Raw genomic sequence first — 25,444 nt, 5'->3', positions numbered from 1 at the left:
TTTAGGGGCGAAGCTCCTTATAGCGGCCCCCGTTCGTCTCTCGTAGTCGTAGTAGTAATCGTAGTGTGTAACCAGTCTTACATTTTGACCTCCAAGACGGTGCCGGTGAGAGATTTCTTCTGCGCATTGTTGAACAGTAAAAAATTCGCAGCGTGTGCGTTAACTAAAAGCCGAATTATCCCGTCTCTCATTCTTCATTAGCAGTCATTGGCATGTACATTGAGCACTATCTGACAAGAAAGGGTTGCTACGTTATGCTCGCTGGGCGTAACTTCCTTGGTTTTAGAAAGGTTTAGCGAGCGTTGGGCCACAGTGGCATGAATACCGCGAACTAGTATATACCATAAACTCGGCGTGGTTAAAGGTGGGATGTAGACACGAAGCGCATGTCGTAAGAATGTGTGCGTGTGCCACCTCTCGTTTAGTCTTTGGAATGTCTGCTGGATGGTGGTGCATATGCGGAATATATGATGAAAAGATGCGAGATGGGGGTACTTGGAGTGTTGATTAGGTGGACGAACGGACACACAGACAGGTGCATGGACGGACTCGCCGATGGCTGCACGAACGCATGGACGGATGCAGGGGCGGATGCATGGACGAATGCAGGGACGGACGCACAGATGGACGTGTGGACGCACGAACAGACGCACGCACGGACGGGCGAATGGACGCATGGATGGTCACACGGACGGGCGTATGGACAGACGGAAGCAAGAACGAATGGATGGACGGATGCTTCGCCCCACTCTCCATCATTCACTCCGTGGATATGCTGCCATTTGTAATTTATGAAACAGTCTTGACAATATCGTTCTTATTCAGTTCTATACATTTAAGATTTAGTTTTAGGTTTGCTCGGGTATTTATATAGTTTGAGGTTAGATGAAATCCTGCATTAGGTTTCAATAATGGGGCTTTGTTTAATTCTGTTTAGCGAAATCAGCCGATGTGTACTCGTTCACCGCGATTGGCACTTTAATTACGATATGCCAATGGTAATACTGTCAAAGAACACTATATTTAACATTCGGATCATCCGTGCCGTCATCACAGCCGATCCACGTAGTGGTGCTAAATATGCGCCAGCTGGAAATTACTGTGCCATACAGTTTTTTTTTTGTCTACATCGCGCCTTTGTTGTGCCAGGAGGTGGTTTTGGAACCGAAAGTAATGTTGACAGCAGTCGTCATGAGCGGGATGGCCGTCATCTTGTACACTTGCGCTTCTGCATTTGCGCTGCTGCAAAGCCGCGGAATCGGCCGATCATATATTCCGACTTCCGTGCGACTGCAGCGGAGCCTTTTGTGGTAACCATTGGCAAAGAACGAAGGCGACGTGGCAACAAACGAAAAGTGCGCCAGTAGGACTTGTCGCCGACAAAAAGCCTACGTGTGGGGCGTAGCGCTGGTTTAAGCCTACGTCACGCTTTTAAAAGCCGACGAATACCTGACAGCGCTGAGGCACCGAGCGCTGCCGCCTCAATCGTTGTGCTGGACCGTGCTCGGCGTGCACCGCTTTACAAAAACGAGGGCAGCTCGCTGTTGCAGATTCGAGCGTTGTAGCAAATGGTTGTGGATCGTGGGCCCCGAGACACCAAGCGTATAACATAAGCTTTCAAAAGGCGACAGTCCCATAGCACCTCCGTCCGCTGCCAGGGCCACTAGGGCATTGCTTGCAGAAAGCTCGCATCGTCGTGCCGTTAACGCAACATGTCTTCTCGCTGCATCTGTGCATGGTCTGAAGCGGAGTAGGCGCGAGCGGCTCGGTACGGTGCACTGTACCACCATATGATTATGAAAGACGCCGCAGTGGAGGGCTCCGGAAATTTCGACCACCTGGGGTTCTTTAACGTGCACCCAAATCTGAGCACACGGGCCTGCAACATTTCCGCCTCCATCGAAAATGCAGCCGCCGCAGCCGCGATTCGAACCCGCGACCTAAACAATGGGCAAAGTTCACGGCTCATCTTTCCTCCTTCCGGATTCCGAATTCCTCTCTGTGTGGAGCAAAGTATACACAGCGATCCGTCGCCATTGCAATTATCAGCCAATACATGCCTCACGTCGACACACCTTACGTAAACATATCCGGCCTGTGCGTACTGCGCCTCGCTCGAGCCTCCAACATGACGGCATGCACTGGACGGCTGGCAGCAATTCAGCATAAGGTCTATCTTTGCTATTAACGAACATTTTCGCCGGGGCGCACCTACTGGCATCAATGCCAGCATTACGTCTCGGTATAACATCAGTTCTCGTGGTGCCATGGGCCAGCAATACTAAGTAAGATGACGTCAAGTACGAAAGCGCACGAGATGACCGCTTGGACGTCACCAAAACATTCCAACGGCCGTCACCAATGGCGCTGCGTTTAAGAATAGCCCTAAAAACATCCCGACATCTTGCGCGAACATGTGTCCGTAAGCTTGTGCCATGTCGTGGTGTTAAGAAACAGGAGGAGCCGAAACTAGCTTTTCAAAAACGTATTACAATTGATTTGTCAGAGTGCGCTCCCGCTTACCAGCAAATAGCCCATGCCTCTCCCATATGGACGCTCATTCCAGTGAAAAGAACGATAACAAAACATTTTTCACGTCAGTACCGCTTAAATCAAGGTGTAGGTTGGTGTAATCGTAGGAGTCGTGTCAGGCCACTGCGACTTGATTGATTGAATGATATGTGGGGTTTAACGTCCCGAAACCACGATATGATTATGAGAGATGCCGTAGTGGAGGGCTCCGGAAATTTCGACCACCTGGGGTTCTTTAACGTGCACCCAAATCTGAGCACACGGGCCTGCAACATTTCCGCCTCCATCGAAAATGCAGCCGCCGCAGCCGGGATTCGATCCCGCGACCTGCGGGTCAGTAGCCGAGTACCTTAGCCACTAGACCACCGCGGCGGGAGGCCACTGCGACAACTGCTGTTAAATGCGGCGTTTTGAACTGCGTGTCAGTGTTGCGCGAGAAGTGAGCGTTGCGGCACGTGCGATATCGAATTTTTTTTTCGGTGGTTTGTTTAACGAACGCCTTCTTGCCAGTGCAAACGCCGCTTTTCAACAGGAGCCGTCAGTCCGATCAAGTTCAGAGAATGGTCCTGATGTGATGCCACATGAGGGGCAGGGCTGCTTGCAGCACACGTGCTTCCAAGTGCTTTCCACGCAGATGCAATAGGTGACTGGTAAAATAGAAAATCGCAGGGAACTGTGGGATACGACGGCTTCCGGTTCGACGCACCACACGGGTGAGCAGCGGCACGCGCGCATTTTTGTATACTGCTCCGTTGAAAAAAGCACCTTTCAGTGCAATGTCAGTGCTTTAGAAGTTGTTTTTCTTTGCAACCGTGACTGTGACGATGACAAGCTATACGAAAGCCATGAGTGGTCCAGAAACTTTTTTGTCGCACTAAAATGATCTGCAATGCTTTTATGCTGCTCGGGGGTGCTGTCTTTTTAGCTAGCAGATCAGTCAATACACAAAACCGTTTTCCCTGTACGATATGGTACTGCAGATAAAAATTCACCATTTTAAAGATCTCAGGGGATGGGGATGACTGTAGCAGTGTGCTAAATGTTCATTTTGGCATCGCTGCTTCGGTCTAACTTGTCAGTCAATCGGCATGAAGCGCAACACTTATTGAGCGCGTGGAGAAATTTTTTTGTAGCCTTCAGCGCGCTAGAAGATGCATTTCTTAGTCGAAGCCAGATGCTTATTTGAACGCAGATCTTGGTCAAGCTACATGGCACGGCGGCACATAAACAATACAGTCAGACATAGACGGCGCCGCGTAATCGAAACCCTGCGCTTGTTTAACGCACTTTTTTTCTTTGGGTGCCGTCCTGGCGCACTGTTTGACCAAGATAAACGCAAATGGACTCGTCCATCGCTTCGTGTAAACTTACTCTTCAGTGAAGCTGTCACGTTTTTTGTCATGTATATGGGTGCAAGGGCCGGCGCTCATCTCGTATGGCAGGTAGATGTTGCCCGCGAATTCCCTAATATCTTTGCTAGGCGTGCCTGAGCGACAATCTACTTCTGAATACAATATTCGCCGAAAATTCATACGTAAGCTTTTTTTAGAGTGGAATACACACGTGCTTGTGATGAAATGGTTTTCGCACACTCTGGCTTCAACGTTTCGTATTCAAAGGCAACCTCTCGCTGTTGCTCTCTTCGCAGCCGCTGCTCACCTTACTTTTTTTTTCTTCGTTCCATGGGAATTTTACCTGCGTTTGCCTTTCACACTCAAGTAGGACCAGCCAACAGCTCAAAAACCGACCATGGTTTATCAGGACGAAGATAAACAAGCGACCGCGCGCGCGAATCCCGAATAATCTGAGGCTTGCGGCGAAGCAGTTCGCCGTCGTCTGCTCTTCTCAAACCGGAAGCCGGTAGCAGACGGTGCATCCCACAATCCCTCGCTCTTTTACTGGTCACCTATAGACATGTTTTCCACTCCATTAACGTAAGTCTGTCAGATTGCTTCCTTCTAGCTGCTTCTTTGTGGCTCGAAGCAATGCCGTCGCCGGTTCACTGAGCAGCGCATGTAGATGCGTTGCAGTGACGCTTCCCCATTGGTTGCTCGCACAGCAGCCCGAATGGCAAGACGCTATCTCATGAGACCATATCTTTCACAGAGCCTGCGTGACCACCAATATCCTGAACACGAGGATTGCAAGACGCCATTCCAGGGATTTGTGCAATGCTGAACAAAAAATTACTTCATATAACTTCCGTCATGAGCCACTGCATGAAAGACCACCCTCCCCTCCCGCCCCGAACCGCGAAGAACTTCCGAAGGCTAGATGATGGGAGAGCGCAGGAAAGGGCTGGAGGACAGGGTGGGGAACCACTGGATCGGGCACATCCGGCTGTCATTGATAAAGCCAAGAAGGCGTTGGTCTATTCCTGTACGCCAGCCAAACTGCTTGATACCGCCAACCAGAGATAAGATTCGGTGGTAATAAATAGGGCGCTCTTCCGCGATTGTTGTATTCGAGCGTGAAGATTGTCAGACACTCCGCCATGCCGGACAGCGGAAGGGTGCACCGTTTTCGCGACCACGCCGTCGCAGGCGTCAACTGGAGAGCGACGCAGTTCGTCGACGAGGTGCCCAGCTCACGCGTGTGCGCTCTCTGCCGCATGATTCCGAAGCGGACTGTGCTGTTGCCATGCTCGCACGCTCTGTGCCAGCCGTGCCATGTCGCCAGCTGCCAAGGTGCCAGTGGGCGGTGCCCCTTGGACCAAGAGCACTTCGACGGGGCGGAGTGCGTCACTTATGACTTTCCTGCCAGGAAAGCGGCAGCCATGAAGGTTAGTAAGTGCTTACCGCATCCTTCTTCGGAGTAGTTTACTCGCGTTACATACAACTGTGAGCAAAGGGTTCGGTGATTAAGCGTGGTACTCGGAGCGCTGGTGGCGAGGGAGAGGGGCAGTTTGTTCGTGACGCACGGAGACGCAGGTTCATTGTGTTATACTCGGCGGTGCTGGCGGAACGCTGTAAGAATATGTAACGGGATGCCGTCTGCTCTCCCGACTTCGCATAGCTTGTCACGTGAGTTCAGTGTTTTGAAGCCGTGGCTGGCAAGCAGCGCTCACCATCCCTACAAATATAGACTCAATTGTGCTCTGCCAATCTTTCACCTTTTTATAGTGAATTTAGCTGCGCTGGAAACACAGACAACGTTAGACAACACGTGCGCAGGCAACGTGCTTCTCGTATTGCGCTGTTCGTGTTTCTAGCACTGTATTAGGATACCTGGGCTTAATGGCGTAAGAATGGCCAGGTTGTACTGTCGAACCCGTATAATCTTGCGTCGTGCTGAAATTCGACACGGCGCAATAAAAAAGTCAACGCACTCCATTTCGTTTAGTCCCTTCTCTTTCCATGTGCCATTTTTTTTCCCGCAGCACCAACCAGGCCCGTAGCCAGGCATTTGTTCGGGAGGGGGTAGGGGGAGAGGGCTTGTTGATAGTTTGAAAAACATCTGTTCGAGCCGTAGCCGGGAACTAAATTACGTTTTCGCACTGTACACTTTTAAACCTGGCAGTTAGTAGCGCGAGACAGATGCGCTAGAGCACCTTATACATGTTGTCGTCGGTACAGCTAGCTCCTCGAGCCGCAAATGTCACCATTTCACGAGGCCAGATTTTCCCGATAAAACTGCATGCGCGGCGCACAGTATTTCACCGACTTGGAGCTGTTGTGTGTTCTGAACCACAGTTGAGAAAGATCTCGAGCTGCAAGAAGTACTTGTGTGTCTCTCCTCTCTCTATCTCTCCGCGGAATGAGGTCGGAATGTAGTCAAGTTCCACGGGGCAATTGTCTAACAGATTCATCTCGGTGACTTCTGCTCTCAAAGTTACAAGTATACAGGAACAATAGAAGTAGTGATACTAGATAATTCGCATGTTGACTAGAATAACGCGAAACTAATATTGTCGTGAGTCGCACGTTCTAGTTAACTGCTTTTGTAGACTTGTGATAATGGGGTAATAATTAACCGAAGTTTTTTTTCTTATTTTCCTTAGAGTACAACAGTGATGCGACCGACAAATACTTCGATGGTTCCACGTTCTAAGTCTCCTCGAAAGCGCAAACAATTTTCCTTTTCTTCGAATGCGCTTTCGAGGTGACTTTCGAGGAGCGCAAACAATTTTCCTTTTCTTCGAAGAAGGTACGTGGGAAAAACGACGACCAAGTGATTCTGGCGTAGAACACTGCTGTCACTATCTGTAATTTTTCAAAGTTTTTCTGCGACTCTGTGGAAGACACCGTTCCAGTGACTGCGGCGATGGACGTGGATTCGCCTGGGCTTCCACCGCAACCATTGACGTCGTCCGCAGCTACCACGAGAAAGCGTACGGGCCACCCGAGTGATGCCGACAGCGAAGACACGCTGATTTACTCTACGGCCAGCGACGAGAGCTCCGACGAAGGCGACTTCGTGCCCGTGACAAGGCGGCAGCGAAAAAGAAGACTAGTGATGCCGTCTCCAACAACAAGTAAGAATGTGACGACGACGCGAGAGCCCACGATATACACAATTCTGTTTGTGCTGGTCGATGCGGCTCATAGTCTCAACCGGCTCAATCGTCAAGTCACTTCTAGGTTTCTTGAGGAACTCGCCCAGGGAGAAATCGCGGACGTGCGGATCAATGGCCGTAAGAATATCCTCGCCGTAGACGTCACTCAACGAAGCACATTGGAAGTGCTGAGCAACGTCAAGATGTTGGATAACATCAATGTTCGCTCATATATACCTGATGGCCGCGACTCTACGGCAGGCGTCATTTATGACGTCGACATTTCCATCAGCGAAAGTGACTTTGCTGCTCTCATCAAACCGGTGTCTGCAGAACCTACTATATTGCAAGCTCGTCGCCTTGGCAAATCACGCTGCGTGAAGCTCGTGTTCAAGGGTGACAGCCTTCCATCGCAAGTCAAGGTCGGCCATTTTCGACACACAGTGCGACCCTTCGCACCGAAGCCCCTTCAATGCCGGAAATGTTATAGATTGGGACATGTCAGTGCTGTTTGTACAAACCTGGCTGTGTGCTCGCTATGCTCAGAATCACATAGCGCAGATACTTGCCAGGCAGAACTTCGATAATGTCGAAACTGTCGTGGCCCTCACGAAGCATCGTCGAAAGATTACCCAATCATAAAAAAGGAAATGCAAGTGTTGAGGCAAATGGTCCGGGATGGCTCAACTCACAGGGAGGCCGCTGCCCAAGTACGACGCCGGCGGTCTCGTCGCCGGAGGCCCCTGAGGAGACCCAGTGCTGAAGCAAGGATTGAACCTTACCAAACGACCACCGGCGTACCACCTCAAGCGTCCAGACACGCCGACAACAAATCCTCCAAGCAAGACAAGAGCATCACGGGCTCGCCTGAAGCATGGCCAGCGCTGCCAACGATAGACCCACCGTCTGAGCCGCCGCATCGCTCGTCTACAATAACTTCGGAACGAGAATGCGGTGATAGTCGCGACAAAGAAATCGTAGCCATGGTAAAGGCCCTTATGAACACCATTCGCATGCTCCTCACTAGCATTGACAGTCCGGCTGCAAAGAGTGCACTTCAGTTAGTGGATGCGCTGAAGCCGGTGCTATCAAGTCTGGAAAGGCACCATGGCTCCGTCTCTGCAAGCCTTTCGTAAAGAGGTCAAAGGAGCTTCGATATTTCAGTGGAACGCCCGAGGCCTCAAGCCCCGCATTTCTGATATACGACAATTTTTGTTCAAAAACCAGTTTCCAATTATTGTTATCTGTGAGCCAAGGCTACACAATGCAATACGACTATCGAGGTACGAAGCCTTCAAGTCCGCTACCTGCAACGAACAGAGTAAAGTCATTGTATATATCAGATGTGACCTTACCTATATCGAGCACCGTGTAGCACCTCACGATGACAACCAGTATGTCTGCTTGACAGTTAAACGTAGAGACCTCAATTTCACGCTCGTAGGCGCATATCTATCACCTTCGAACCGTTTTGAACCTGAAAGACTACGTGCACTGTTAACAGCCACACCTGGACCATGGATCATCACCGGAGATTTCAACGCTCACCACCCACTATGGGGAAGTCAGAAGACAGACAGTCGCGGAAGGCAAGTATTCTCCTTTGTTCTGGAGCAGCAGCTGCTTTGTGTAAACGACGGAAGCCCAACGTTTCTACGGGGAACGACATACAGCAGCTGCTTTGACTTGACATTTGTGTCACGAAGCCTAAATGGAAAGGTCAAGTGGTTCGCAGACTATGAAACTCATGGAAGCGACCACATACCAACTTATTTGAAGATCAAGGGCCTGGAAAAATCGCCTAACTACGACACTTCGACTCGCATCGACTGGACAAAGTTCAGGTCACTGACGGAAAAAAGGTGTCAAGAAAATAAAACGCCTCCTCTTGACACCCTCGAGGATATGATTAGAGGTGCTACTCAAGAAGCGACCTATCATATTCAACATACTTCAGATTATTGTCAATATCAGGCGGAATTGGAACGGCTCAGAGCGATCCGTCGTCGCGCAGAAAGAAGATATAGGCGCACTAAGTCTATTCACGACTTGAGGGAGGCAAGGCGCCTACAGAAAAAAATTCAGCGGCGAATCATTTCACTTCAATCCTTTCGCTGGAAACATCTGTGCGAATCTTTGGATCCACACAAGCCTTTGACGCAGACATGGAGGATTGTCCGTGGCCTACGAACATCGCAACATCAACATCGCCCCTTCAAGTGTCTTTCTCTCCACCAAGGACGCACCGAAATTGAAGTAGCAGAAGATTTCTGCATGAAAGTTGTCGGTCATGCGTCCACGTGCACCACGCGCCACCTAGAAAACGCTCCAGTTTCCAGAGATTCAAGAATGGACACCTTTTTCTCTCTAGAGGAACTACAAGGGGCCTTGACGGCATGCAAACGATCTTCATCGCCTGGTCCAGATGGGATCACGTACATGGCTCTTTGCAACCTCGGAGAAGCAGCTCGACGGGCCCTTTTATCCGTGTACAACGACTCGTGGAGCAGGGGATTTATCCCTCATTCATGGAAATCCAGCCACCTCGTACCTGTGCTTAAACCAGGTAAATCTCCTCTGCACTTGACCTCTTATCGCCCCATCGCGCTTACCAGCTGTTTCGGGAAAGTGATGGAGAGGATGATTTTGACTCGTCTAGAGTGGTACCTGGAGCGCCACGAGGTATACCCTCATGCTATGACGGGCTTTCGGCGTGGGAGGTCCGCAATTGATAACGTTATAGACCTGGTCTCATCTGTTCAGCATCAAAAAAGACTGAAACGTTTATCTGCGGCGTTGTTCTTGGACGCGAAAGGTGCATAGGATAACGTATCACATGAAGCCATTCTGGATGTCATGGAAAATGTTGGATTAGGGGGTCGGGTATACCAATGGATCCACAGCTATCTGAAAGGCAGAACTTTCTTTGTACAGACGGAGAATGGCACAACGCACCACTGCAACCGTCGAGGTGTGCCTCAAGGCGGCGTTCTTAGCCCCACACTTTTCAATCTAGCGCTACTCGGCCTGATTGATGCGCTTCCAGAATCTGTCCATCTATCAATATATGCAGATGACATCTGGGCATCGGGCGTAACACGCCTTCATTTGCGTGCCCGGCTTCAGAGAGCGGCAAAAATAGCGACAAAGTACCTGGAAGAACGGGGACTAGAGCTGTCGTCAGGGAAATGCTCGCTTATAGCATTCACGCATAAGGCTATGAGCCCATATGTTATTAAAATTAACGGACACACGATCAACTACGTGAAGACCCACCGATTCCTCGGAGTCATAGTTGATCGCGACCTCTCCTGGAGCCCCCACATCGCCCACATGAAAACTAAATTCACCATGATCACCCACGTACTGAGGTTCCTTGCTGGAAAAACGTGGGGTGCATCGGTACAAGCAATGCTCCAACTCTACGCTGTTCTGTTCCTGGGTTATATGCGATACAGCTTACCTGTGCTTTGCGGGATCCGAAGAACGAACTTGCGCGTCCTCCAGTCGATCCAAGCCCAAGCCCTAAGGATATGCCTTGGTCTCCCGAGATGCGCGTCTACAGCAGCGACAGTCATCATTGCGCGTGATTATCCAGTCAACGCATACATCCGCGTAGACGCTTTGAGAATGCACATAAGACATTTCGCTCGGCTTCCATCTCATCACCTAGCCTCACTTCGAACTTCCAGGCCCCACTCAGCGTTCAGCGCAACTGTAGCTCAGCATTGCGCAGTGCTTCCATGGCACTTCACGCATGCAGCACAGCCGCCGATACCATTATGGTGCCTACACCCACTCAAAGCCCTTCTCACAATTCCTGGCATCCAAAATAAGAATAAATCGTCGCATCTAGCCCTGAAACAGGCCACATTACTTTTCCTGCAAGAGAAGCACAACGGACGCCTTCACATTTACACGGATGGCTCGGTGTCTTCAGTAAGCTCTGCAGGGGCAGTGGTTATTCCCGCGAGGAACATCACAATTAAATTCATGACATCGCATTTGACGTCGTCGACAGCTGCAGAACTTGCAGCCATTCGTGCAGCTCTGGAGTTTATAGTGAAAGAACCTTCGGGAATTTGGTCGATCTTCTCGGACTCGAAGGCATCTCTTCAATGTCTTATATCACCCTTTCGCCATGGACCTAATGAACAGTTAGTAGCTGAAATAAGGCTTCTTCATCACCAAGCAACCGAAAAACAGCACAGCTTAGTGTATCAGTGGATACCAGGCCATTGCGGTATATATGGCAATGACCGCGCAGATGAGGCCGCTAGATCTGCACACGATGGTACCCAATACACAGCCATCGCATTCTCAAGAACCGACGCAGCTACAAGACTTCGTTCGCTTGCACGTGACCTCACACTGGCACAGTGGAACTCGACAGACTTCACAAACGCGCGCCTGCATAACTTGGATCCCGATCTGCAGCTTCGTCTTCCCCCAAAGATATCTCGAGCTGAGGAGACTCTTCTATGCCGCCTGTGGCTTGGAGTGGCCTTCACGAACGCATACTCTTACCTCATCGGGATGGCCAGCTCTCCTACATGCACTTACTGCAGTTGCGAAGAAACCATCGCGCACCTTCTGTGTGAGTGCACCCATTTCAACGTGCAAAGACTCACTGCAGCTCTGGATAGACTAGACAATCGGCCTTTGTCGGAACAAAGGATTCTGGGTCATTGGCCAAGCCCATCCTCAGCCCAGAAGGCTTTGAAAGCATTGCTGCGCTTTTTGCGGACAACTGGCCTCAGAGACAGACTTTAGTGTCTTATACTCTTTGATGTTGCCTTTCCTCTGTCGCAATTTTTTTTTGTAATTTCTCCCTCTCTTCGCAAGATTTCTTTTTAACATCTCTCATTCCCCTCACCCCTTTCCCCAGCACAGGGTAGCAAGCCGGTCTAAGAACTGGCTAACCTCCCTGTCTTTCTGCTTAAACTTTCTTCCTCCTTTTCTTCGAAGCTTGTTAATTGTAACCCACTCTTTCGAAAGCTTTTTGCACTGAACATTTTAAACACCCTGTAAGATGAGAAACAATGCAATATAGTGGGCCTCTTCCGGTACCCTGAGTTATGGGTACACCTTCGATGTCTTGACGTCACGTTCGCAAAATCACTGATGATGATAATGTCTAAGATGACGTCAGTATCATCATAGACGAGTGGTGAAGTAGTGGAAAAAAAATCACCCTCAGGTGACGGCATATGGGGTCATCACGTGATTGCGATTTTTCGCATCACTGCGTCACTCGTTTTGACAAGGCCGAACGTTCGCTTTTGGTCAGGCGTGCCACTCTTGTCCTAATTAATCAAGTCCGTTGTAGTTGGAAGAGAACCGCCTCTGCTACTGCCGTCTATGGCTCTGCCAACTTGTGTATCGTTCGCGTTGAATGAAACACTATGAACTAATAGAAGCCCTCCGGCTACGATTACGAGATTATCCTTATAGACCGAATAACAATAATTTCAGCTATTTAGTTATCACGCAAAAAATTGTAATTTCTTGAGCTTTCCCTTCAAGTGTAAAACGCGAAAGCATAAACGCATTGACTTATTCGTAGCCTGCCTTCGGTTCTCGCTTGATGCCTCAACTCGGCCGCCTCCGGCTGCGGCGGCTGCATTTTTGATGGAGGCGAACATTCTGTAGGCCCGTGTGCTCAGATTTGGGTGCACGTTAAAGAACCCCAGGTGGTCAAAATTTCCGGAGCCCTCCACTACGGCGTTTCTCATAATCGTATGGTGGTTTTGGGACGTTAAACCTCACATATCAATCAAATCAAAATCAATCGATTCGGCCGCTGACGAATGGAGATCTGTGCGTACAGCATTGACCATTTCAAACTGTCCTTGAATGCATAGTTTGCTAAAATTAACTAGAGGGTACTCTGGCACAACGACCGTTCAGCGACCATGGGAATGATAAGCACTACACAGATTTGCCTAATCTTCGTGATTGCGGGTTTCGAACATGCTTGTGGCCTTGATTATTGTTTTCGTACTGTTTCTAATGAAAGAATGAATGGTTGCGAAATTTGTGAGCCGATTTGAAGAGGTGAGCCTAAACATTTGTGAAACATTTGTGAATTTTCGTTTCGTGACAAAGCAACTCCAAGTCAAGCGAAGCTAAACGGAGCTTAAAGTACGTAGACTAGGCAAGTACGTGCACTACCCATCATTCTCATGCACGCTGACGCGTTGTGTGTTGCAGCTCCCATACACACTAGCGCCAGAGTTCCCTCTGGTGTATTTATGGGAAATTGTCTGCTCTAATGTGCACAACAATCACAGTTGCGAACTGCCCGTTGCGCAAAAATTATTCCTGCGCATCAACAAAGAGCACACTACGCTTCCTTGAGGCAACACGTTAAGCTATGGAGCCGATTTTTTTTGTTGATGCTTTTGTTGCTAATTATTATAGATGTCTGGGCGCTCTACGATTCCGATCACTGTTGCAGAGTTGCGACTCGTGACCCCAAATGGGAATAGAATGGAGACAAAGCTTGGAGCATTAGATGGATTTGTGCATTTATTAATTTATATGTGGGGTTTTGCGTCCGAAAACCAGAGCACCGTTGCGGGGTGTTGAGGATTGGAATGAGAATGGAATCAACATTTCACATGGAATAGAATGAAAGTAAATTTCGGTATTTGTGGTTTTCTGCACATACAGCACGCTTTTTTTCTGCCCACTGTTTTTAAAACTTTATACATTAGTAAGTACCTCAATTTTAACAATAAAGCATTACTATTAATATGGCTTGGCCGATTGCAAGCATGACACATGCCTTTATAAGGACACTTTTGTCATTATATTTACTGTGTTCCAGTCAAGTTTGTCTCCACTCTTTCAAGCAACCGCACTTCTAAGCCGTTGATATTCATCTTGTGAAAGTACTGCAGTGGCGTACATTCCTTACGTCTTATGATTTTTTTCTCTTGGCGGCGCCACAGCCGCCTGCTGTCTCCCCACTTTTCTTTTCTGAATGCTTGCTTCTGTCGTTGTCGGCGATCCGGTCGCATATTCGAAAAAGTGCTTCCCTAAGTGGTCATAAGTACTGACGCTATGCTTGTTTTCACTGCGAGCTTTCGTATACCAGCTTGCGCACCGTTTCACCTCATACACCCCCCCCCCCATTTGTTTCTTTGTTTGTTTGGTTTTGTACGTTTTGTATGTTTTCGTTTGTTTCTTTCTTTGTTTGTGTGCCAGTACAGAAAATGGAGCGAAGGCGAAAGGCTAAAAGCCAGACTAAGCGCCTCTGCTCCAAATGCAGACAGGCTTTCATAAAAGTTTTGCAGGATACAGATGAAAAATACAAAAATATACAAAAAGGTATTTGCAGTGCTCTCGCCCCTATTTAGAGAAGCTGGCGCCTGTGCCCGAAACGGCACTAAATGTGTTACCAACCTGCTACTGCTCGAGCTTGGTGACGTATTTTTCTCCGTATCATCATCATCATAAGCCTGACTACGTCCACTGCAGGACAGGCTTTTCCCATGTCCCGCCAGTTAACTCGGTCCTGTGCTTGCTGCTGCCAATTTACACCCGCAAACTTCTTAATCTAATCTGCCCACCTAACCTTCTGTCTCCCCCTAACCCTCTTGCCTTCTCTGGAAATCCAGTTAGTTACCCTTGATGACCAGCGATTGTCCTGTCTACGCGCTACATGCCCGGCCCATGTCCGTTCCCTCTTGATTTCAACTATTATCCTTAACCCCCGTTTGTTCCCTAATCCACTCTGCTTTTTTCTTGTCTCTTAAGCTTACCCCTACCATTTTTCTTTCCATTGCTCGCTGCGTCATTCTCAATTTACGCTGAACCCTCTTTGTAAGTCTCCAGGTTTCTGCTCCGTAGCTGAGTACCAGCAGGATACAACTCTTATATACCTTCCTCTTGAGGGATAGAGGCAATCTACTTGTCATAATTGGAGAGTGCAAGCCAAATGTGCTCCTCTCCATTCTTATTCTTCCAGTTACTTCAATCTCGTGGTTCGGCTCCGTGGTTATTACCTGCCCTAAGTAGATTTCTCCGTATATGTTCTTCTACGTATAGCGGATTTCTCCGTATCTATTTATCCGTATATCTATTGCAAATACAATGCTATAGTCCCCCGCCCCCCTCCAAAAAAGTGCGTGTCTTCATTATTATTTCTATAAGGACACGTTGTCAAAGCATTGCACCGAACATATTTGTCAAATTATTTCCCCTCAGCAGAGTTCAGCATGCACTGCCTTCTCTTTGTTCAGGATGGTTTTGTAAAAAAAAAAAAAAACGTCGCCTATGCCTGTATTGTTCGGTTACCCAGCGCGAAATTGGGTCGCAGGCACAACAATTTATGACATTTTGTGTTTCTGCCTTTGTTTAACAAGCAGCTTGGCCATATCTTATATTATCAGAGAACGGTCAAGGACAATGAATAGTCGAAAAAGATGCTTTCAAAATGGTAGTTGGACATGTCGGGGGCGTGTCACATACTGTCACTTTTTGTGCCCCTAGGTGGGAATTTGCGTGATTTTAATGAATGGTCGCAAATAACATTGCTTAATCCTTTTAGGCATTAGTATACTACAGCACAAACTAATTAGAATCTATCCAGTGAACCGATGCACAAATTTAAGTTTGTTTTTACTGATTAAATTGTGGGTTTTCTTTTTTTGAAATATTGGTTTCGGTTTCAGGGAGGCCAACCATTAGTTGTCAACACTATCACAACTCGCAAACAGAGCCATACATATATAAATGCAATTTTTGCTGCATCAGAACTCCGATTGTGTGTGCTCTGTTAAAAAATGAAGTTAGAATAAAAAAATCATTTTCAAGAGTAGCAGCATGCTTTAATGCATCTGTTATCGGCATCATAAGCGTTCTTTCTTCACTGTCCCATTCCTACGTTGAGTAACTACTATAATGAAATTGAACTGCCCGATAATTCTCGAGTGGGAATGGCTTAACTTTTTTTTTTCATTCCGAGTAATTGAAATGATTGAATTCGCGCAAGCTTTACTTCTCCGGAATGGAATTGGAACGGAGATGCCTGTTCCACAACCCTTATTCACATGCTTTGCCGCCTGGCACCATTACACGCTTCCGTCGCGCAGCAGTAAATCCTTTAGGGTACCTCTTAACACTACCAGATGTTGATAGTGTTTTTTCGATGCAGCTTCAAGCGATGGCGTCGTTCTACGATAGAACATTTGCTTACCGCGTAGCCGGCCAGGGATTGAATCTCGCTAGAACCAAAGTTCTTAGTCATTTCATTTATTTGTATATTTATTTGCATTCACGGGCTACGTTTTCACTTCTAACCAGTAGCAAACAGCAGAATTTCTTCAAAACTAGCTTTTCAACACTATTATTTTAATGGCTGGTGAGTCATATGCATAGGTGAGCGCAAGAGAGAGGGGATGGGGGCAGGAAGGCGTGGCTGTTCCCCTTAGTAACAAAAAAGGGACTTTGGAAAAAGTCAATCCCCTACATTGTTATTCTAGGGAGGAGGTTGCTGCGATAAAACCTCCCCCTCCCCCCACCCATGCCTCTCCCGGAAGTGAAACCCTGCGCACATATCTGGTCGTATGACTGGATAAGTTGCTTCCTCGAAAGTGTGCTCCACGTTGTTTCACTGATCTATGACACCCTCTTTCTTAAGCGCATGCAATTGAGACGTATGCAATGAAAGTCATTATCGACTTAGCTTTCAATGCGTGGTAAATTGACTTAGCATTAAATCGGTTAACAAAGCAATAGTGTAGACGAGCAACTCGAGACTGGTAACTGGACGTGCGTCTAGTTGCCTCCCTGTCTTTCATTTTAGATGCGAATCATTTTGTGCTCCGGTCTGTGCCCTGTGACGTTGAAGTCCTCACTCACACCTAGATATGCGACATTTTGGGAAGTTTTGAACAATATAAAAAAACTATTTTGACTTTTTTCTCAAACTGGAAAAAATGGAAAAGAACAACTTTTCTTTTGCGTATGGCAAGAGTTTATTGCCAAGTAACAAAAACAGCACCTTTCATTAGGTAAATAACATAAATGAAATGCTTTTTCTTTTTCCAAACGAATACATTTATCTGATTGAAGGCAGGCCTGAAACATCATCGCTAACACATTTAGCTCTCTGTGAATGGGTGTGGGGGGGGGGGAAGCAACAAAAAGGGAGAAGGCAGGGAGGTTAACCAGAAAGACATCCGGTTGGCTACCTTACACTGGGGGATAAAGGAAGGGGACAAGAAAGACGAGAAAGAGGGAAGAGAGGGAAAAAAGGGGGTGGGGAGAGACTGACAGTAATTTCACTGCAGCGTGTACAACTCTACCGCATGTCAGAGGCGTTCACACAAGCCTGTCTTTCTCAGAAAACGCAGCAGGGCTTTCACTGCCTTGTGGGCTGTCGAGGCATGTGTACGTTGCTGTAATAGCACCTGCACAGAAAGAGGCCGATCTTCCAGTCGCCGCATTGCGTTGGCAAGTACTTGTCTCTCTGAGGCAAATCGAGGACAATGACACAGCAGGTGTTCGGTATTTTCGTCGGTGCCGCAAACATCGCACGCCGCACTGTCAGTAATTCTGATTAACGTGGTATAAGCATTCGTGAAAGCAACTCCCAGCCAAAGGCGATAGAGAAGCGAAGCTTCACGTCGATGTAGGCCGGGTGGAGGCCGGAGTTGTAGTGAAGGGTCGAGCTCGTGCAGTCGTGTACGTCGTATGCTTGGTGTGTTACACTCAGTCAGTGTGAGACTGTGGGCCAGTTGACGAATCTGCCTCGCCGCATCCGCTCTTGAAAGCGGTATCGGAACGCTGTTCGCTTCTTTATGTGACGTGCGAGCAGCGTGGTCTGCAGAATCATTGCCGCCTATACCACTATGCCCAGGTAACCACTGAAAGACGATGTCATGGCCTTTTTGTATTAACAGGTGGTGAAGTTTCACGGTTTGGTAGGTCAACTGGTCGTGGCATCCGCGTCGGAGAACTGATATCAGGCACTGTAACGCTGGTTTTGAGTCAAAACACAGCCCATTTACCTGGTCTTTCTTCTGAATTGATGTGTTCCAGTGCATTGCGCAGAGCCTCGAGTTCTGCCGTCGTTGAAGTTGTCACATGTGAAGTCTTAAAACACCGAGTTACCCCTTGTGATGGTATAACCACTGCTCCACCTGAACTAGACGGCGTAGTAGAGCCATCCGTGTAAATGTGCACGTGGTTACTGTAGTTTTCTTCAGTAGGAATAGACTCAGTTGTTTCAGGGAATGTGTGGGCTTCCTAGAATTGTTCCGAGAAATAGAACAAAAAACCCAGAATATCTATTTCGTCATGACTTGGACTACGAAAGCATTTAGTGAGTGTCGCTGGCTTCGTCTGTAGCTTTCTTCATGTTAAGACGTCGCATTGGGGAAAGCATTAGTGTTGTTGCAGTGGTTACAGACAGCTAGTCCCCGTTTCTGTCCAATGGTCTCCCCGAACGTGAAATGCATCCACACGCCAGAAATTAGTCCAACCATTGCAAATCTGCTTGCACACGGTTTGGACTTCCGGCAAAAGTAGTTCAAGTGTACGTGGGAAAGTCAAAACTGAACAATAACGTGTACAAACTTATCGGAGACCGCCTCCAACACGACCACAACCGAAAAACGAAGCTACTCTATGGGCTCGGGCTAATCTGACCCCGGAACTGACTGTGATTCTGATGGCAAGTGGTCAGCAGTCATTTGGTGTTTTGCATGGTGTTTTGATATCACGTTGGACGTTTTGATTTGACATTCAACGCTGCTCATTATCAGGGTGACATTGCATTCTCCAAAGGAAAGTGGCCAGCGCCGAGTTTTCAGGAAAGGAAGCGCACGCAAGCCTGATGACGATTATTGTTGTGGGACAAAAAGACACACCCTTTTTACTCGATATTTTTTTAGAGTTTGGTAAAGCGCAACTGCTGAACATTTGCTGATTTTTGTTTTGTGAGAACACAGCTCTAAGCCACACCAACACACATGGAGCCATAAGTACGAACGTTAAGACAAATGCGTGTACAATCCATTCTTCCCATGCTCGCCGAAACGTTGTGCGTTGCGGTGCCCGTAGACACAAGCGCCAGAGTTCCCTCTAGTGTATATTTAGGAAACTCTATGGCTCCTCCCTTTACTCTAGGCATTTCTCTCCGCGGCGTTTTACACCGCCATTGGCGCGCGCGTCCTCCCGTCTCTCTTCTATTACGCACCCTCTTTCCCGCCGGTCAATGCCGCGGTAGGCAGCGTCTGCTGGCGAGTTTCTTGACTGAAAAAAACCGACTGCTCACGCTGCACGACCGTTCACTGGGCAACCATTATATATAGGCACTGGATCTTGACCTGCGAGGTAGTGCCGGTGCGAGATTTCTTCTGTGTGTTGTGGAACGATTAGAATCAGCAGCGTGCGCGTTAACTTAAAGCGGGCTACAGGTCTCTGTATCCAGTCGGAGTCTTAAGTCTCTCATTGCCCCTTAGCAGCGATTAACATGTCCCAGTGGGAAACAACGGCGCATAACTGCGCGCTTTGCGCCTCCCCTGGTGTCTCTCCTGTGCAACTCCGCGATGAGCGCCAGCGTCGACGTCGCAGCCAATGTAAACGTTAGCGCCCACTGCTTCGCATCTACACATGTTTTCCTTTAGCGGGAGATGACACATCTTTTCTTCTTCCTCTAGATTGATTGTGATTGATACTGTTGTACGTGCTGGTTTTCCTCCTCGATTGTGTTTGGATGAGGTGATATTGACGGTAAACTGGCAGCATTGCTAATTCGCACCCGGCTTCCTAACGGGCTTTTTTGCAGTTGGGTCATTTTTAGTGGGTTGTCCTTTACAGTTAAGCCACACGAATATAGGCTTAAGGCCTCGTCGGTTTGTGTGCATTCTCAAAGAATCGCCAAACCGTGGCTAAGGCTAAAACTTCACTGTCCGTAAAAACGATATATCGCAGCTCATCGTAAAAAGTTGCAGCTATGCAAGACCTGCGCTTATGAAGTTTGCAACTACCTAAAAAAATTGCAAATTTCTTCAACAGAATTCTCTGATGGAGCGGTTTCAGAGAAAGAGCAAAAAAAATAAATTGCCTCAGATTGAGAATTTATTAAAAGGCAGAGAGGTCACATTGTCAGAAATTCATTGTCTTATTGTCTGCAAGCATTAGGACAAAACGTGGCAAAGCATCACTAAATACCCTCTTTAAGACTTCCTGCGAATATATTGCGTGCTTGGTATTGCTGAAAAGATTGTGTTCTTTTTCGTGCTGTTGCAAAGGTTCGCTGCTGGAACGAAGCCCACGGATGCCAGTTTGAGGGTGCAGTGGAAGACATGCTGGGACATTTCGAGAAGGACTGCGCATTTCAGCCCGTGGAATGTCTTCGATGCGGAGATGCAGTACTGCACAGCGACCTGTCCTCACACTACGTCGCCGGATGCAGTGCCAGTGTTTCTCCAGCAGGAACAGTGAACCCGTCACCGGAATCTACAGCACTGGGGCCTCAAGGGGTGTGTGCCACGCTCGAAGAATTGAAGGCGCTTGTCAAAGACGCTAACCAGGAGCACATTCTGCCTGTGGTTCAGAGCCAGATGAACGAGCTCGCGGAGCACGTGAGGAACCAGGAACACAGGTTAGCCGAGATGACTCTCAAAGTGGGTGCGTCTGTAGCACAGATTGTCCATGAGGTCGGGGTATCTGAGGGAAACCTAAAGGCAGAAATTGTCAAAGTCGCAACCACGATTTCTTCGACGATGTCGGAAGATCTGCCATCTCGGCGAAATCCGCCCGAGGAATCCAACGCATCTTCTTCCTACTCTGAGATTGCAGGGACGACACCTCACAGGGTGGATTACGTCACCAACCTGCCACCAGCCGTCCTGGCGAAAATGCGAAAAGTTTCCTCTAGTGATTACCCGCAGTACGCCATCACTGGTTGTGGAGATATGAACGTGAAATGTATTTTACAGTCAAATCCTTTTGTTCAAGTGAATCAAGGATGGAGGGAATTGCAAGACTGCCTTTCGTATAAATTGTGCATCGAAAATATTAACAAGGATATGTTGTCGCTGGGAAAGAGCGGCAACTTTTCGAAACTAACAGTATTGCACTCAAGAGATTCGTACTTTAAGGTTGATGTTTTACGGGATGCATATTTTTTCTATCTCAACTTTGAATTTTATGGAATGCTCGAGGGTGCTTCGTGTTTGGTGCCTTCTTTGAAAGTGATAGTGGGCGGCATACCAAATACATGTGGTCTGGTCACTTCCTTTCAAGAACCTTGTCAATGTAATTATGATGAAGGCTCACTTGCGCATGCTCATTATACAGTACGGGTAAGACTTGACTTTCTTCACAAAAGCGCTCAATTGCGATGCGGAACACTGCGGTTCTCTATCCATTGGGGACAACAGGAAAACGCTCACGCGAAACTCAAATAGCACTTCACTTGTACGGCGATTGCAGTGTATTTTTATGTAACGTCATGTGCGGAAACGTCTGGTATGACGGCGCAGCACTGACTGAGCGTAATATTACAGTACACTGCTATGACGTTCAGGAATGAGTGTGACCTAATCTTTGCGAACTTTTGATTGAGTTTGCGAATATTGGAAGGAAAAATAGCCGTGAACTTTCTCCGTCATATTCTGGGCTAGTGGATCGAGTTTGGCCCTCCATTATCAAACTAATTTGCCCACACGTTTAAAATTTGCACGTGCGTTTATTTCTTCGCCTTTTGTCAAGCTGATACAAATCCTATGTGTTAGTGATATGCAGCCTCATTCACGGTTTAAATGCCTCGAAGTTTGGCTAGCTGGGCCTTCGCATGTGATTGTAGGCGACAAGTTGCACTTTTTTTTTTCCCCTGTTGGACAGCCATTCTGTGTCGAGTATTGATAATATTGCAAGTACTACGTCATATCATGATAGTATCGTAGCTGCATTCTGTCAGATTGCTGGGGGATGGCAAAAAATACGTTTATCGAATCTGCTCGTGTGACGTATACTGCCTAATTATGTGCTGGTGCAGCCGTGGTCATTTGCTTGTTTGCGTTTAACATGATGATATGGTTGGGTCTAGCTCCGCGAGTAGGACGTGATGACAAAAGTTCAATGTAAACAAATGATCGCCGTTCTCTTGGAACGCAAAACAACTTCGAAAACTGTTAAAATTCACGATACCAAGGGGTTAGACTTGGAGATGCAGTGCGAGTTTTTTTTTTAATTGTTCGTTTGGTTTAGTGAACCAATCAACACGGGCTCGCCGATGTTTTCAGCGTCGCTACTGGGTGCAACACACTGTGGTTATAATCTATGGCTCGAACAGATTACGTTGTAACCTATCGTACTGTATCGACTTCGCTAACCGTACTGACTTGTCACGCACACGTGTGCGTGACTTGTCACGCACACGAAACCCAAATGGGAAAAACGGCATAAGCAATAAGCGAATTCACTATCAATGAGCAAAGCTGTAGGAGCGCGAGTGCATGTGAATGGTTAGTTAGGTCCCGTGTGTCTTAATTGTTAACTTGTTCATGTCGCAATAATTCTGGTGTCAGCGTCAGTGTCGCCATGGTTGGTTTTTAATCAAAAATTTGGAAAGACGTGAATAAAAAATTTAGAGATCTTAGGTTTAAGTGAGAAATTGTAATTCGGGCGTTCTGCGTGGCAAGTAGGTGTTCCGCCTCTAAGCCACACCAATGCCCAAAGCTTTTGTATCTTGTAGTGGGAGGACTCTACTGAACACACGTGATATTGCCCGGAAGAAGCATAGAAGCATCTCAGACGTCCAAACAAATTAATTACGCATCGAGCAGCTGTTGTAAAGCCCCGCCCAATACAAAGTGCTCAGACATATAATGATCATCAGCAGAAAAAGCATCGGCAATGTTAGGAGCTGTACTGGTTGGCGGGCAGCCTTATGGAGGCGTAGCAGAGCCCCTCGTTGATTCGGAAAGAGAATTATTGCGCAGTGGGCCCTGCGCAACTGTGATTGCTGGAAGCCTTGTACTGGACGAGTTGGTTTGAGCACATATATTTCAGCGTGTACACAGTAGACAAAAGGCAAAAATAGACACTTGTCTTCTCGCCTTTGGTTTTTTTTTTGTCTATTGTGTGCGGGCCGATATGTTTCCATAATGTCCTTGTAGCATAGCTTGAGGGGTCAGTGTTATGCACACAGACGTTCATTTGCTTGCTGCACGGCGGAGGCATTGATCGGGAACCGAAGCGACGCTGGCAATTGCGGTGTCGATGCGTCCAAGGCTTGGTACCGCTTGCAAGTTTTCGAGCGTATCATTATTTTGAAGTTTGAAGTTTTTGGCCACTCAAGTACGAAGCATCCATTAACAGCAAGGATGGTGGGATAAAAACTCCGTATAGGAAGCTTGAGCAGTTCCAGCTCCCTGTATAATAATAGGTATCAACATAACGAGAACTTCCACTTGATACAATATTAGCCTAGAAATACTCCGTACAAAGTGACGAAAAGCAGTAAGAAACGTAAATATTCAAGAAACACAAAAGCAAGGCTAACGTTCACATTAGCAGTGTAAGTTGTACGTTTTTAGAAACGTAATGCATGTTTTCATCGCGTAATTTATATAATGGTATCGTCATCATCATAATTTTGACGTAATCATCGTCATCGTCATGATAATTTTCACGTCGTCATGATCATCATCTTAATTTTGACGTCATCGCAATCGTTTAGCAGCACAACCGTGCTTTTTGGTAAATTCATAAATAACTAATAAAGTTTTACAATTAAAAAAATTAAAATAATTATTTAAGGCATTTATTCACTTTCTTTATGATTTTATGACTTGCGTGACGTCTACTACTAGTAGTACGACGATAATACCGGGAAGACATAAACAATTTCGCTGTAAAAAAATCAAGCAAACTTAACAAAATTGGGAGAATAACGGGGCAGTGGACCGTTCAATCGGCGGTGGTCTCTATGCACAAGATCGTACACACAAATGCTCTTCTTCTAAGTGTTGCTCAATCGCAAAGTACATAAGCTTGTATCATTCACCACGTCATCATGTATAGGAGGTCCTAGTTCAGATTGTAACTACGGGGCCTGATTTTTTGTGTAGTTTTGTATTTAACCCTTTCCTTCGCTTCTCCTGAACTGATTCCGATTTCGAACCCATTTCTGTCCAAGTTCTATCCATGCACTTAAACATACATTGCTACACGTAGCTGTTCTCCACAAACGCTCAAATACAGTGTTCAACTACTCGTGATATGCGATGCATGCAATAGTAAACTGTGGAGGAGGCATGGAAGATGTTCACTAGTCGTGGCATAGAGAGATGGGGAAAAGCTAAAAGAAGAAACATTACAAGGCAGACCTCGGTTGCCTTGTCATCACCTAATATTTACCGACAAGAATGAGTGTTTCGCGCGTTGGTTTCAAGGTTCTGTAGTCAATGGATTTGAAAAGAAATAAGCAAAAAGAGAAGGAATCTTCAAAATACAGGTGAATAAGTAAATGGTACGCGTTAAGTTCACAATAGGTCACTAATGAAACAAAAGCTTTTGGGACGCTAAATTTCAGCAATTATCAAGGTATCTATGATATGAAAACTCTACTATTGCCTAATTCCCGTTTATTATAATGCACAAAGCTCGCCTTAACACCCTCATAAGGCGAGTTTCTTCTTTCTTCTTCTTCCCAGACATTTGTGTGCTTAAGATGCCTTGAGAGAGAGATAAAATGAGAGGAAAGGCACGGAGGTTCACCAAGCTTGGTTCAGTTGGATACCTTATTCTTGGAAGCGGGAAAATGGGGAAGAGTAGAAAGAGATAAACAGCAAAATAAAGAGTGTCAGAAAGATGGTAACTAGTCCGCTCTATTCTACAATTCGTGGTCTCACGCTGTTCTTTCACACGCACTCGGTGAAGCCTGGAGGTCCTTAAGGAGCACAATAGAGCTTTCGTGGCTTCGCGCGTATGCCAAACCGTTGGCCAAGGTCCCAGGATCTTATTTTCTGTAAGTTTTCGTGAATCCAGGGGACAGAGCTTGGATTCCATCATGACATGCAGAAAATTCATTGTGCCTATAGGTTGGCTTCTCCTCGCTAATAATCTTATTGTGGCACTGCACGCTTTACACAAGGGGTAAGCAAAAGTTGGGAACAGAAAATATGCGACCGAGGCACACCGCAACCGCCGTGTCCTCTAACGTAGCAGAAAAACGCTGCATCATAATGTTGAATAATTTGTACAGGGACACCTTGCAGTTTTTTTCAAGCCCTTTCACGACATAAATTCGTGCTCATAATGAGGATCATCTTACCGACTGTAATTATGAATATTTTAATATTACACTTTTGTATTAATCAAGCCATGTCGAAGTTCTCCTCTTGCTGGGACCTAAGGGTGTGTCGTATGTGAAAAAAGGTTTATTGGTGT

General features: G+C 47.1%; 1 protein-coding gene across 1 annotated transcript; it reads left to right on the top strand.

The window, feature by feature from the left end:
• Nucleotides 1-116: 116 nt before the first annotated feature.
• LOC142794353 (uncharacterized) lies at nt 117-25,444 on the top strand. Its single transcript, XM_075885881.1, has 2 exons — nt 117-5,314; nt 20,296-25,444. The coding sequence occupies exons 1-2, from the start codon at nt 5,027-5,029 to the stop codon at nt 21,454-21,456; spliced, it is 1,449 nt and encodes a 482-aa protein (XP_075741996.1). The 5' UTR covers nt 117-5,026; the 3' UTR covers nt 21,457-25,444.

The sequence above is a fragment of the Rhipicephalus microplus genome, unplaced genomic scaffold (genome assembly GCF_043290135.1).
Source record: "Rhipicephalus microplus isolate Deutch F79 unplaced genomic scaffold, USDA_Rmic scaffold_403, whole genome shotgun sequence".
Taxonomy (NCBI): Eukaryota; Metazoa; Arthropoda; class Arachnida; order Ixodida; family Ixodidae; genus Rhipicephalus; species Rhipicephalus microplus.
The sequence above is the reverse complement of the archived record's forward strand: the minus strand, read 5'-3'. Positions and strand labels throughout refer to the sequence as shown.

Bases quoted from the DNA above. Each gene is read 5' to 3' on its own strand.
- LOC142794353 (XM_075885881.1), top strand. From the start codon at position 5,027: ATGCCGGACAGCGGAAGGGTGCACCGTTTTCGCGACCACGCCGTCGCA. The intron at 5,315-20,295 runs GTTAGTAAGTGC...GCTGTTGCAAAG, and splicing joins GGAAAGCGGCAGCCATGAAG to GTTCGCTGCTGGAACGAAGC.